General features: G+C 35.0%; 1 protein-coding gene and 2 long non-coding RNA genes across 3 annotated transcripts; 1 reads left to right on the forward strand and 2 right to left on the reverse strand.

The window, feature by feature from the left end:
- Positions 1-476: 476 nt before the first annotated feature.
- Positions 477-8,645, reverse strand: LOC108165756 (cartilage intermediate layer protein 1-like; the record flags this gene model as incomplete). The annotated part of the gene is made up of 4 exons (XM_017302117.1): positions 477-1,739; positions 7,986-8,092; positions 8,349-8,520; positions 8,612-8,645. Coding segments are annotated over 4 exons (492 nt in total), but the record flags the coding sequence as incomplete, so codon positions are not given.
- Positions 8,646-8,848: 203 nt separating this feature from the next.
- Positions 8,849-9,421, reverse strand: LOC103457459 (uncharacterized). The gene is made up of 3 exons (XR_532439.1): positions 9,166-9,421; positions 9,010-9,053; positions 8,849-8,884 (listed from the first exon to the last, which is right to left on the reverse strand). It is a non-coding gene; the product is annotated as an uncharacterized LOC103457459 (long non-coding RNA).
- A 1,395-nt stretch (positions 9,422-10,816) lies between these two features.
- On the forward strand, positions 10,817-13,057 carry LOC108165771 (uncharacterized). The gene is made up of 3 exons (XR_001776099.1): positions 10,817-10,947; positions 11,050-11,122; positions 12,440-13,057. It is a non-coding gene; the product is annotated as an uncharacterized LOC108165771 (long non-coding RNA).
- Positions 13,058-13,644: the final 587 nt, after the last annotated feature.

Below are 13,644 nucleotides of genomic sequence, written 5' to 3' on the forward strand. Positions count from 1 at the left end.
TGTACCATGAATTATGGGGTGGAACGCATTAGAAATGGCTGACCTTGATAGTTCTCCTTGCTCCACAAGGAAACAATTGATCTCTGGTCATCTCTCTGACCGAGTCCTTTCTTTTCTGATAAGTCAGATTATTAAGTCCTAGTGAAGGTCTAGGCCACGAATCTTTTCAAATGGCTGAGTATAGCAGAATTCATTGATGAAAATTCATATTAAATACATCTTAAAATAGAATACTGTTTAACATATTCTGACAACGACTTAATTTGGTGCCATGCAAATAAAATCTGATTGGATCATACAAATAAAATTAAATATAATCACACAACTGTTATCTTGAAGTTGTATTCACATCAGGTAGCTCTGCTATGGTGGGCTGGATTTGGCTCACAGACTATGAGTTTGGCTCATGTGATCCAGGCATTTCCACTGACATTGAAATTGTTTCATATTTCTCCCTTGATTTCTGCTGTGACCCATCCTGCCTTTGAAGTTTACAGAATATTCATTTGACTTCCATTTTTGGTCTGAGCTCTGATGAGCATTTTCAACTATGAGACTCACTATAGACAAGCTATGAATGTTAAATTATCTGAGTTTATCGCAGGTCATCTCTAATCACTTTTCAAAAGATTTCCAGGGAAAGTCAGTGAAAATCACATGCTCATTAGCTCATTTTTGAGCGATATAGCACAACTTGCATACATATGTTTTTTTCTTTTTTTTAAATAAACTAACAAAAAAAAAAACCTGAACTCTGATAAAAAATGTAGTATAACTGAATTATGTAAATCCTTTAGGGTCATACTTATCATCTAATAAGGTTTAATTTGAATACAGCAGAATGATGAACCCAAGAAGAGCATGTGTGCTTTGAATTATTTGTTGTTTTTGACTAATTCCCCACAGGTAAAATAAAAAATCAATTAATGCATTTGTTAAAGACAGACAAAGCTATGATTCCCTTCCTCACTGTACTTTAAGTAGACGAGATGTCAATGACAAGCCAGCAGCACCTGCAAAACAGATACTTCATTTGTGTTAATGACTAAAAAGGATAAGGAAATGGCAAAGAAATCGAAATAAAACTTCAGTTTCTTCCCTCTGATCATTTGCAGGAGTCGACTCAGGCAAACGAGCGACAACTGCATCCAAAGCGAACTTTGTAGTCCCTGCACCTGCCAAATCTGTGGTCCTTAATGTGGCAGACAAACCCTTTTCCCAGGGCTGTAGCTGAAAATGATAACAAAAACGTGTAAGTGTACATGTTTGATTAGAAATGAGAAACTTGCTGAATGATTTGTAGTTAAATTTAGTCTGCTTATTTAAGAATTAGATGTACATTTAAATACTATATAGTTAGCAAGATCATTATAAAAACCAAATTAAGGTTGAATACATTAGTTTTTGTTTTACAGGTATATCTATTATTTTACTAAAGAAAAATGAAAAAAATACCAGGTTATTTTAACTTGCATCTTTCTGCTGATGTCATGAAAACTGTATTTTACAGGCACATGTTTGTAAGAACTGGTTTTGTTTTGTTGTTTTTAAGATAACCTACTAATGGAATTTTTGTCCTCTCTTGAGAGCTGGAATGTCATCTTCAACAGTAAAAGCCTCAACATAGACAAGATCAGTACAAAGGTCTCCACCAGGGTTTTCTTTTCTCAGGGCACTCAGCTGCCCCCAGTCACCGGATCCAGTGGGACGGTCTCGATTGTACCACTTGGTCCAGCACACTGCGAAAAAAAAAGAAAAGAAAAAAGAAAAAGCTGTTACTGAAACCACTTATGCAAGTGCCACTAAGACACCAAATGGTAAATACATTTATCATTTTCTTTTTGTATTGTTAAAAAGGGAGTTTTTCCACAGGTATCAAATGAGCAGCCGAAGCAAACTTTGTAATCATGGCACTTCCGGTCCCTTTGATCCCTCTTTCTGCAGACAAATCTGGATGTTCTGTCATATCTAGAAAAAAACAAACAAAAAAAAAAATGAAATGAAATGTTTAACACAGCGGTCTTAAAAGGTTTGCACCTGAGTCTGATGACCAAAAGAGTTAAAACACAAAGAGGAATATGTTAATACTATACGGTGATCCTGTTTACTTAAATCTTCAAAGCAGGATCAGTGGACTCACCCTGAGTGAATCACTGCAACAAATTAAGTTTATACCCATTTTAAAGTCATGAAATCCAGGAAATAAACAACAAAGAATAGTTGACAATTAAACAGAAGTGAACGTATCGTTTATCAATATTACAAATGATGAGGATCCTCCTTATTGACAAAATTAAGAGATTAAGGATTGTAGAATAGAATAGAACAGAAAAATTAGTATGACACAAAAGATAAGAGAGAATTGTCATTAACAGGGCTTTACATTATAACTAAATAGACAGCTAAAAATGGGTTGGCTCACAGCAAAACAACCTTAGCTATTCATGGCTGAGAGAGACTGTACTTGTAAATCTTTTCACCAGTGTCCTCGGCGTTACGCCCAGACAGAGTCCTGGCCTCCATATTGGTCGGGTTGGGGGCAGATCTTCCCAGGATTCTCCCTACAAAGAGAGGAAAGCGTCTCCCAGTCTCCACTTCCAGAAGGGTTGTCTCTGTCAAACCACTCTGTCGATCCCTTTGAGGAAAAAAACAAACAAAAAAACACTGTTCAGAAAGAAACATAAAAAAAGGTAAATATACTTTAAATAAAAGCACCAAATGATATTGCTACTTAAGGAGAGAGTAAGGCTTTTTGCATTCTAGTAAGCAGAGAAGACAAAAGTATAACTGTAAACCTCTCAGATATATAGAGGGAAACCATTAAATGCCAACTAAGACTATCTTACCTTGTTGGCTTAACCCTACAAAACCTGAAAAATAAAGTTAGAAGAATAAAAGTTACTGAAATTACTTTATAGATTGTAGGTATCTTGATTGGAAATTTGTAATAATTTTTCAGACATGTACAAACAACAAAAATGCTACAATGGTAAGATTTATCTAGAACAGAGAGGGGAATCCTTAATATTTTATTTTACTTCATAAGCAGTTAATTTTATATGCTCAGGCTGTACAGTATAAAATCTCAACTTTAATTGATCTATTAAAATAAATGACCATAAATAAATTAATATTCCTTACTTGGTTGGTCATATTTTCAGAACAAGAGTATAAGTTAGGTGCTCCATTAAAAAATATGAAGATATTCCACATTAGTGTTTTTTAGTTATGCACAAAGGTGAGGGTAATTTTTAAAAATATCTCAGAAAGACACGTCTTACCTTAAAAATTCCAAGGAAACTAAGCAAGAGGTAAGGTTTACCATGTACCTTGTTTTTGGACTTTCAGCCTTTTATTTTGTTCTGTTTCACAGAAATGATTATAAGACTGAACTTATTTCTAAAAAGAATTACTGTTTTCACCCTGGCTGTGGAAAACAGCAAGCTTTTGGCTTAAATTAGGATATATACATGTCAAGTCACAGTTGATTTATCCTTTCCAAAACGTTCCTTGAGGTGTCTTTGGAATACATATCCCATTAGAACACCTGTGTCCAGGTTTCAACCCTCTAGCTGCCAGTTTGAGTTATGGTTTTCCAAAATGTACTTTGGAATTTGTTCGAGTAAACATTACGCTGTCCGTTTTGTGCATTGCATCACTCCACTGGTGAAGATTTAGTGTAGGAGCGTGAGCCTACCTCTAACATGACTGACAGTACACTGGCCTTAGGTTTGAAAATGTTAAATTGACCTTTGTTCCCCTAAATGTACTTGTTGTTAATGTGGCCTAATGGCTATGTGTTCCATCTAGTCATTAAGCCTCTATATGGACAGCTGCATAGTTCTGTCAAGGTTAAAAGAGGTTTGCGCTTCTTTCTTGGTGGTTAATCTCGCAGCCAGTGGCAATGTGAAATTTACTTGACTGTGAATGCTGTGTCCACTTCACGTTATCCTTGAGCCTCAGGGGGCCCTGGCTTGTTCCTAAAACTCCTGTCAAATTTCCTTTCATCTCAGCTGTGTCTTCTTGACCTTGGCACAATGGCGACACATCTTAAGTCGTTTTTACTTACAGTTAAATCTCATTTACATACACATTTTAAAAAAAAAGACAAAACCATGTTTTCGCACTGACTGAAAGTCTATTTGATTTTCTTTTTTGGGTGAGTGGCTATTATCAAGATTTTATTTATTTTCTTCATCGCAGAATAACAGAGTAGATTTTTTTTAAACTTTCCTATTACATATTTTAAATTCAAAATCTAACACCCTCTTAAATTACTGTCTTTAAACAATTTGTATTCTGGTGATGATATTGCTTTGTAAAGTCTTTATAGGTTCATTAAAACATTTGGAAGCATCCAGCTTCCGAGCACCACCGATCTGGAACAAAATTCCAGAAAACTGCAAAACTGCTAAAACACTGAGTTCCTTTAAATCGAGACTAAAAACCCATCTGTTTAGAATTGCTTTAGAACCACAATAAACAAAACATTGACCATGATTGATTTCGATGATGGCACTCATCAAAATTTAATGTTTCTTCAATTGTTGACTGTAGAGTGTTTTCTTTATAACGTTGTAATATTCTGTTTTTATTATGTAAAGCATCTTGAATCGCCTGGCTGGTGAAATGTTTTCCACATATAAACTAGATTGATTGGTTGATTTAATTTGAATGTAAGCATATCTGTTAATGCAACTTTAAGATAGTGTCCTAGAAATATAACAAACTTGTGCAACATCATGAAAAAATTAAATGAATGTGACATCAGGAAGAGATGTATGGATTTCTACAAGCCAGGTTTTCCCTTGGGTACAATTTCCACATGATAGAAAATGAATTTGTTCAAATGCAACAGTGTTTGAACTTTGCTTTGGTCCTTTTTTTGTCGTCTACTCTTATTTAGCCATTTTAGTTTATTCTTGTGTGATCATTTATTTTGCCATTTGTGCTCTGGATTGTGTTCTTTCAGATGAGTGTTTGTCTTTTCTTCTGTAGTTCCACTATGTCTCGGCTTTGTTTATCTTTATCCTCATGCTTGCCAGACTGCTCACCTTCTAAATCTGATTAAATCACGGGGTGTTGTTTTCTAACCTAACTGCAATGTAAACATCCCAATAACTTTATGCTTGACCTCTCTGTGTGTCCTCTAGTCTTTATTGTGCTGCACGTTCACCAAAGCAGTGTTTACCAACCCAGGTTCTCAGGCCACACTGCCCTACATATTTTCAATGTTTCCCTGCTTTTTTTTAGTTTAGTTTAAAAAAAGCCTTTCAATCACCCATCAGCTGAATTTAGATGCACTGAAGCAGGGAACCATCCAAACATTCATGGCAGTGTGCTTTGAGGATCAGAGCTGAATATCTAAAAACTTAATAACACAATTAAATTGATGTATGTATATATATATATATTTTTAAATGCAACAAGTTAACAATGAAATAATTATTAGTTCCATTAGTTCTTTATCATTGAACATTGAATCAAATTATTCATAAGGTAGGAATCCTTATTTATTTATTTATGATACAATGTTCAGGCTTCTATAGTTTAATACAACAACAGACCAATACACTAATAACCCAACTAAGCTCTTTTAAACGTAATGGGTTTCCTGTGTTTCACATCATGTTTAGTGATTCAAAGACCCGGGGTCCAGTATGATTTAAAATGGTGACACATGTCATTTCTTTGTGATTTTTCTTTCTCTGCAGAAAAGAAAGATGAGTGGAAAATCCTAGGGGTTCAACTGCCACAGGGAAAAATGCCACTCTGCTGGTGAGAGCTTGTTTCTCTCTTGTCCAGTTATGCAGGATTGTTGTCCATTGTTGCGAAATAATTCATGGATTGTTCGGTGTTCAGCTGTGCCTCAACACGCCCTTATGAGTGGCTGTTAGGGGCAATCACAGCAAACGGACTATTACGGTCACAAAGCATGTTTGGGTGACTCAGTTTTTAGATGTTTTCCAACCGAACCAATACTGTATGCATAGAAAAGAAAATACGCTGCAATATATTACAGCATATTTCTTTGAACATAGGGAGCACAAAGTAAAAATCATAACTTCTGTTTAGAAAATGAATTGTATTTTACGAATAACAGTAATGGAGAATGTTCAATGTTAAATTGACATAAAGTCTTTCCCCAACAGTTGGACCAACGTTTAGAGTGACTGAGTCTGCACCAGGCTTCACTGTAGGAAAACTGTTTGTCTGGTGATGAGCAGTGCTTGTTATTCAGGCCAAATCTTATAGAAGTATAGAAAAATAGATTCTCTTGTTCTTACAATCTCAAACAAGCATTTTGGCTCAATTTAGTGGGTTGCCATGTTTGGCCTTTGATGTGCCATAAATGGTGGATTGAAATACATTAGAAATGTCTGAGTTTCTGATTTTTTTCTCCTATCTCCTAAAGGTAAAGGTCGTTTTTCATTAACATTAACATTAACATTTTTTCCTGATTACTCAGAATACTTGATTACTGTACCAGACCTGTTAAGGGCTCAGGTATGTTTTAAGTGTTAGATTTAGGATTTATAGATACCATGGTGATTTTTACAGCATCCCACTGCTTTGAAATATATTCTTCAACAGATTTGTACTTTGACCCATCTAGTCTTTGAAGTATGTAGAATATTCCTTTTCAGTTTTTTTTTGTTTTAGATGTGATAGGCATCATTATATATAGATGAGTTATAAATGTTCAGCTGCCTGACTCTTATCACAGTTCATCTCTGATCAATTTGTACAAGGTTGTCAGTGATAGTTGGTGAAAGTCAGATACAACTGAAGTTAGAACTATACATAGCATATATGTATGTCTTACATTTTTCACAAATTTTTCAAAAATACCTGAACCCTGAGATCAACCTTACTATTATTTAATTATAAATGATTTAGGTTCATTTTGCTCTGACCAAATGATATGCTAAAATGAGGCTAAATTTGAACACAGACAGAAGAAAACAACAAGTGCATGTATGCTTTGAATTATTTATTGTTTTTTATTCGCTCCACACAGGTAAAAGAAAAACCATTGTATAAATTTGTTGAAGACATATAGAGCCCATAATTCCCCTTCTCACAGTGACTCAGGTAGATAAGATAACAAAGACAAACAGGAAGCGCCTGCAAAACAGATACTGCATTTGTGTCTCTGTGTCATTGTAAACTAAAGGAAAGGGAAATAAAATGAAACAAAAAAGTTTCAAGTCATTTGCAGGAGTAAACTCAGGAAGCAGAGGCACAATAGTATCCAAAGCGAACTTTGTAGTCACTGCAATTGCTAAATCTCTGGTCCTCATTGCGGCAGACAAATCCTTTCCCAGGGCTGTACCTGAAAATTAGAACCCAAGTGTAAGTGTACATGTTTGATTAGAAATGAGAAACTTGCTGAATGATTCGAGGTCAAATTTAGGCAAATATGCTTCTTTAAGAATCAAATGGATGTTTAAACATTATGTAGTTTGCAAGATAATTCCTACAACAAATTAAGCTTGGATGCATTAGCTCTGTTGTTGTTGCTAATCTATACATGTATTTATTCCTTACTTAAAGTGCAAATAAAACTGATTACACGTCATCTAGACCGTCAATATCAAGAAAATGTTGCTCTACAGGTATGTGTTTGCGAGGTTTTCCTTTAAGATAACTTACAAATGGAATTTTTGTCCCGTCTTGAGAGCTGGAGTCTTATCTTTAACAGTAACAGCCTCAACATAGACAAAATCAGCACAAAGGTCTCCACCAGGGTTTTCTTTTCTCAGGGCACTCAGATGCTCCCAGTCACCGGATCCAGTGGGATGGTCTCGATTGTACCACCTGGTCCAACACACTGCAAAAACAGAGAACTGTGTTGCCAAAACCGCTTAACATGCATTCATTTCATAGGCAAACGAGAACCAGCACACACCAAGACAAAACTGTGCTAATACATTTTTATTCTGTATTGTTTAAAATTAGTAGGTTTTTTTTAGGTTGGGCACCATTTTGACAGATTTCAACTGAACAGCTGAAGCGAACTTTATAGTCTTGGCACTTCCAGTCACGCTGATCTCTGTTTCTGCAGACAAATCCGGATTTTGTGTCATATCTGAAAAAGTGGAAAATTAGATACATAAAAAAGCAGTCTAGTAGTGGTTGTTCATTTTCATTTTTTTAACTTTAAGGCTTCCTATTTTGACTTGTCCTTGTCCGTTTGCCAACGTATCAATTTCCCAAAACATTGTTCCAGACGCCTTTACTTAAGTTATAGCGTGTACAAAATAGAACGGCAAAAAGTAGACTGGTTCCAGAGCCATAACATAATGTGACATTTACTATTCTTGCCGGAGCAATGCAGTACATACTTAAAAATTTTTTCACCCGTTTCCTCAACACTATGGCCAGAAAGAGTCACAGCCTCAATATTGGTAGGGTTGGGACAGATCTTCCCAGGATTCTCCCTACGAAGAGAGGAAAGAGTCTCCTTGTCTCCAGTAATAGAAGGGGTGTCTCTGTCAAACCACTCTGTCCAGCCCTCTGAAAAAAAGGACTACTGTTTAGGAACAAAGACTAGGGTACATAGGCAAATATATGTTCAATAAAAATACCAAATGGCGTTAATACTTACGGGCAGAGAAGGAATCCTTGCATTCTGGATCTAAGGAAAGTAGACAAAAGTAAAATCATAAAACTGTCAGACAACCCACTTAAAGCATTTAATGCCCAATGAGACGATCTTACTTTGTTGACTAAGTCCTAAAAAACCTGAAAAATATAGTAAAAAGAAAAATGTTATAGAACTGTTAAAATATTAATAGGTTGTATCTTGATTGGAAATTAGTAATATTGTTGTTGACTTGAACCTACCAAACAGCAAGAGTGTCACAACGGTAAGAATTGACTGAAACAGAAAGAGTTTGCATTTGCATTACTTTACCTGTTAAACTTTTTTTTTTTTGATAAAATTCAAAATCAAAATGTCTTTCACTCCATCTGAGTAATATAAAGTCACAAATGTTTCCTTACTTTCTTGACCATATTTGCAGAGAATGGGTGTCGGTTAATAGATGCTGCAGACCAAAATAAGATGGCATGATATTTTAGTGTTAAATTTCTAAAAGGATTAAGTTCTTTTAAGGTCTTTTTAAAAAAACAAAAATGCTTCAAAAAGACACTTCTCACCTTTGACAACCAAACGAGACTAAGCAAGAGGTCTTTTTTGCTCAATGAGATGGGTGAATGTAGGGAACTGTGCTTATTTATAGCAGCAAGCCTCACCCAATGGCCTACATAAACTTAATGGAAATTAGTACAAAACTTGTTCACCTACATTACCATAGAAAGAAAAAAACTGATTCGGTGCATTGGCAGGTATGAAAATGATTAGCATAGTTCACATATTTCAACACAAATGGTTCATGTTCCTCTTCAGAGTCTGCAGCGCTGCTGACTCAGGCAGAGACATGTTTAACATGTCTGATTGTGACAAAACTGCATTTTTGTCAAACAATAAGTTTATGGTAAAAGCTCTGGGTTTCAACATTCTACAGGCGAAGGGAAATTCCAAAACCTTTCCTTTTGAATCTTACAAATATATACAAACCTGACATAAAACACAGTATTTTCTAATGCTCATAAATGTATGAAACGTACATATGTTTATACAATTACTAACATCTCTTTCATTATTTTTGTTATCTTTACATCAACTCTGACAAAGATCCTTTATCAAGAAAATACATTCAAGTGTCCTATAGTCATAATTCACTCTAACCATATATATTTTTTTTATTTTGTGGGTTTAAAATGATGAATTAGGTAAATTCTTAATTTGTTGAGTTTTGAATCATGTAAAACGACTGAAAAAAATTGAAGTGAGGGCAACGCCGCACGCGCTATTTTGATGTTTTTTTATGCTTATTTCATGCTGCCTTTTATTTAAGTAAGGTCCGTTTCGTATCCTCACATTGTGTAATGGTGTTGATATGCCGCTGGCAGTGAGCAACATGTGTATGCAACCACTGAGCTGTTAAACTACACAATTGTATCATAAGCACTGGTTAAAAAAAAATAAAAATAAATAAACCAAAGCAGAAAAAAGCAAGTGAACAGACTAACAGGAAACAGCCCAGCTGCAAGTATTAAAGCACTGTCTTGGTTAAAAGTAGAATAAATAGATAAAAGATATTAAAAACATGTAAGTCATATATTGTAAATTGTGTTCATGTAAAAGGATAATTGGATAGATATTGATAATTTAATGGTTGTTGTATGTGGGGGAAATTACAAATGTATTTGTTTTGCATATGAAGAACAGTTATGCTAAAATTTGAAAATACACAATTGTATTAATAAATATAGCAGATGGAAGGCATTGAGAAATTTCAACAGTTGTATGTGTTCTGGTGAACTGCTAGGTAACCACTGTGGTTACCTAGCAGGTAACCACTCCTGGATTGAGTCCAGGTGGATTCAATCTTAAATCTCCTAGCAATCAGAGTGCAGCAAATGAACTTCTGATTGATCTATCAAATTGTTTAATCTTATTGAAGTCAAGCTAGTAAGTTAAAAATAAAAAAAAGAGGAAAAAATGCACCTGGTGTTTATTGGTTAAAGAAGAAAGAAAAAAAAAGAAATGTTGGTCAGAATGTTTGTGAAAATATTTAACAAAATGTTGATAAAAATGCTAATTTATTTATTGCTGTTGAATTTTACTATAAAATATTTATTTACTATTCTTTTCAAATAACTGCTTTAAAGGGGTAGAAATCTGATTATTCGCAATGTATTTACCTTGTTAATTTCAGAATGTAATAGATGTGTTTCTGTTTCTTTTGAGGTTTTTCACCTATATGCCATGCGCTATGTGAACCATCATACAAAAAATAAAGATGAGTCAACTAAATTAAAGGCTCTTTGAGTGAAATCCAGTTCAAACTTCACAGTGGAAACAATCCTTTTCAAGTGGGGAACTGCACAGCAAACCAAACCTGAAAAACTTGACAGTATGTCTTATCATTTTGTATTCTTTAACATTTAAGCACAGATCATGGGTGTCTTCCACAGGCACACTGGTGTACAGAGCTGATGGAGGAGAGATGGAGAAGTTTGTGACCAGGGAAAGAAAAATGTGACAAATGTGAGTAAATTTTAAATGGACAAATTTTATGTGTATACCTTTTAGAAGAAGAATAAACTGACAAAGCTGAAAAGTAACCAACTGTGTTTAATGTACATCCCAGTGAACCATTTGCATCCTTTTCTCTTTAGAGCAGTCCTGATGAAATGATGCAAATTGAGTTTATAAACTGAACTCGGAAATTGTTATAGGACTTTAAAAATAAATAAGCCACAAGAACTTAAAATTTAAGTTGTGGGCCATGAAAAAAAAAAAAGTGTGTTCCCTATCTAGGGCACGAAAAATGAATAATTGAGAACCACTGCTCCAGAAGGTATTTAGACAGCTGCACATTATTTTGAAGGTTAAATGTGTCCACTTGAAGTTTGCTCTGCTTTCTTGGTGGTTAACCTCCCAACCTGTGTTGATGGAAAATGCACTGTGAATTCTGTCTCCACTTCATGTTATCCCTGGCTTACTCCTAAACTTATTGTCCAATTTTCTTTCATTTCACCATGTCAACTGTGTTTTATTCTTGACTATGGCACAATGATGAGACATGTTAATATATTTTTTTTACTTACACTCAATATAATGACACAACCGTTTTTTTTTTACTGACAGTCTGGCATCAAATCAGACTCAATAAGTCTAAGAATAATGGAAGAATGATTTTTGGTTAACTTTATTATGATATTCTTAATAAACCTCACATCCACTTAGATTACTGTCTTTAAACAATCTGGTTTATACAATTACACATAATAGTGAAACTAGCAAGAGACGGCGTCCTTTCATTGTTATTGCCAACAATGAAAAGAGTTTTGGGCCTGTGAAGGCGAGGCTTTTACTCCAACAGCAATGTAAAAACTAATGCCAGTTTGATAATGCACTCAGGGACTAACACATTCATTTTTGGAGACATGTCTTGTGGTTTGATGATACCATAATGTGCTTTGCCATAATGACTGGTTATATTTTTGGGAAAAACGGTGAATCCTGAAATTCTGAGACACTGTCACATCTGCGTTATTATGATACTGTGAGGCTGTTTTACTGCATTTTGGACTAGTGCTCTCCACAAAATCATGAGTAAGAGAAATTATGAACCAGTCAGGGAGCCTGGGCTCAAAGAAGGATCTTTCAAATGAAAACTAAGAAAATGCTGAATATGTTGCAACAAAGTTATTGTTTTTAGTGACCATTGCAAAGATCTGATCTTTGCAGTGGTCAGATCTCCCTGAAATGGTTGACTTTTCAGAGAGACCCATTTGTTTTCTTGTACGCAAGCAACTATTATATGGAGTGTTTCTCTGATCAACTCATTTTATCCAATAGGTCTGCTCAACACGTCTTCCAGGATCCAACATTGGAGCTCGGACACATGGGACCACATTTTGCATTTCAGGATTTGTCACCCAGGATGTGGTGGAAAACTTTACTAGAACAGCAGCGGATGATTGTAGGGGAGAAGGTCAGTGATGAGCTTTGTTAGACACAATTAGAGATGTTAGTACTGCTATATAACATCTCCCGCTGTCTAAGCAGCACACTAATGAGCATAGTAGGTCAGGTGACTTTTGACCCAGTGTTCTGTCATTCTCTGACACCTTGAACCCTGGTGAAATGGTAAAGACAAATAGGTGCCTTTGACTTTGCCAGATCAACTGCTGCCTCAGAGAGGTGATAGGAGATTGATTCCACTGTGGGCTGCTGAGCTCTTAGTGATTCAAATATGCATCTTATATGGTGCTAGAACCAATGGTGCAATTGGTTTATCCTGCAAGTGAGTCATTCTCTGAATGCCGAGAAGAACCTTTTTACGCTCTAATGCGCACCAGTAATTGAGAACATTAAATGTTAATTGAAAGCGCATCTTGCTTACAGCTTGATGAAAGATTGAGAAGTATATTTTTGTCTGAAAAATTCAAAATCTGATTAAAACATTTAAGCAGATAGGCTATTGGTGATGTATTTCTGAATCCATTTGGTTTTGTGTTTTACTAAATTACTTTTTTGTGTCGATTTGTTTTTATGTATATATAATAAAAGTAGTTTTCACAATGATTATTTCTAAACTTAAATGCATACAAATATGACAATGAAATATTGAAATTTGTATTGGGGAAAAAAAACAATTTCCTTGATCATTTCTCTTGCAATTGATGAATTGTATTTTTGACATTATAATAGTAACTTAAACTAATTAAGTTGCAATCTCTAATGCAAAATTGAAACTGCAAAATATCTTCTGCCTAAATCACATTTAGTAGAATTCACCATCGATGCATAAATGCAACACTTTATCTTGGAAGCTTAAAAGTGAAAGAGATAATTTGCAATGAAATAAAAGCCACAATATTTATTTGTATTTCCAGTTAATTTGTCCACATAAAGTCAGGATTCATTAGGAACACGGGCATCCAAAGAGAACTTTGTAGCTCTTGCAGGGACCCCATTTTTGGTCAGCATTGCAGCAGACAAATCCTGTGTAAGTGTTGTAGCTGAAAGAAAACAGAGGAGATGGACAGATAGCACGCCTG

This window comes from Poecilia reticulata, linkage group LG21 (genome assembly GCF_000633615.1).
Source record: "Poecilia reticulata strain Guanapo linkage group LG21, Guppy_female_1.0+MT, whole genome shotgun sequence".
NCBI classification, from domain to species: domain Eukaryota; kingdom Metazoa; phylum Chordata; class Actinopteri; order Cyprinodontiformes; family Poeciliidae; genus Poecilia; species Poecilia reticulata.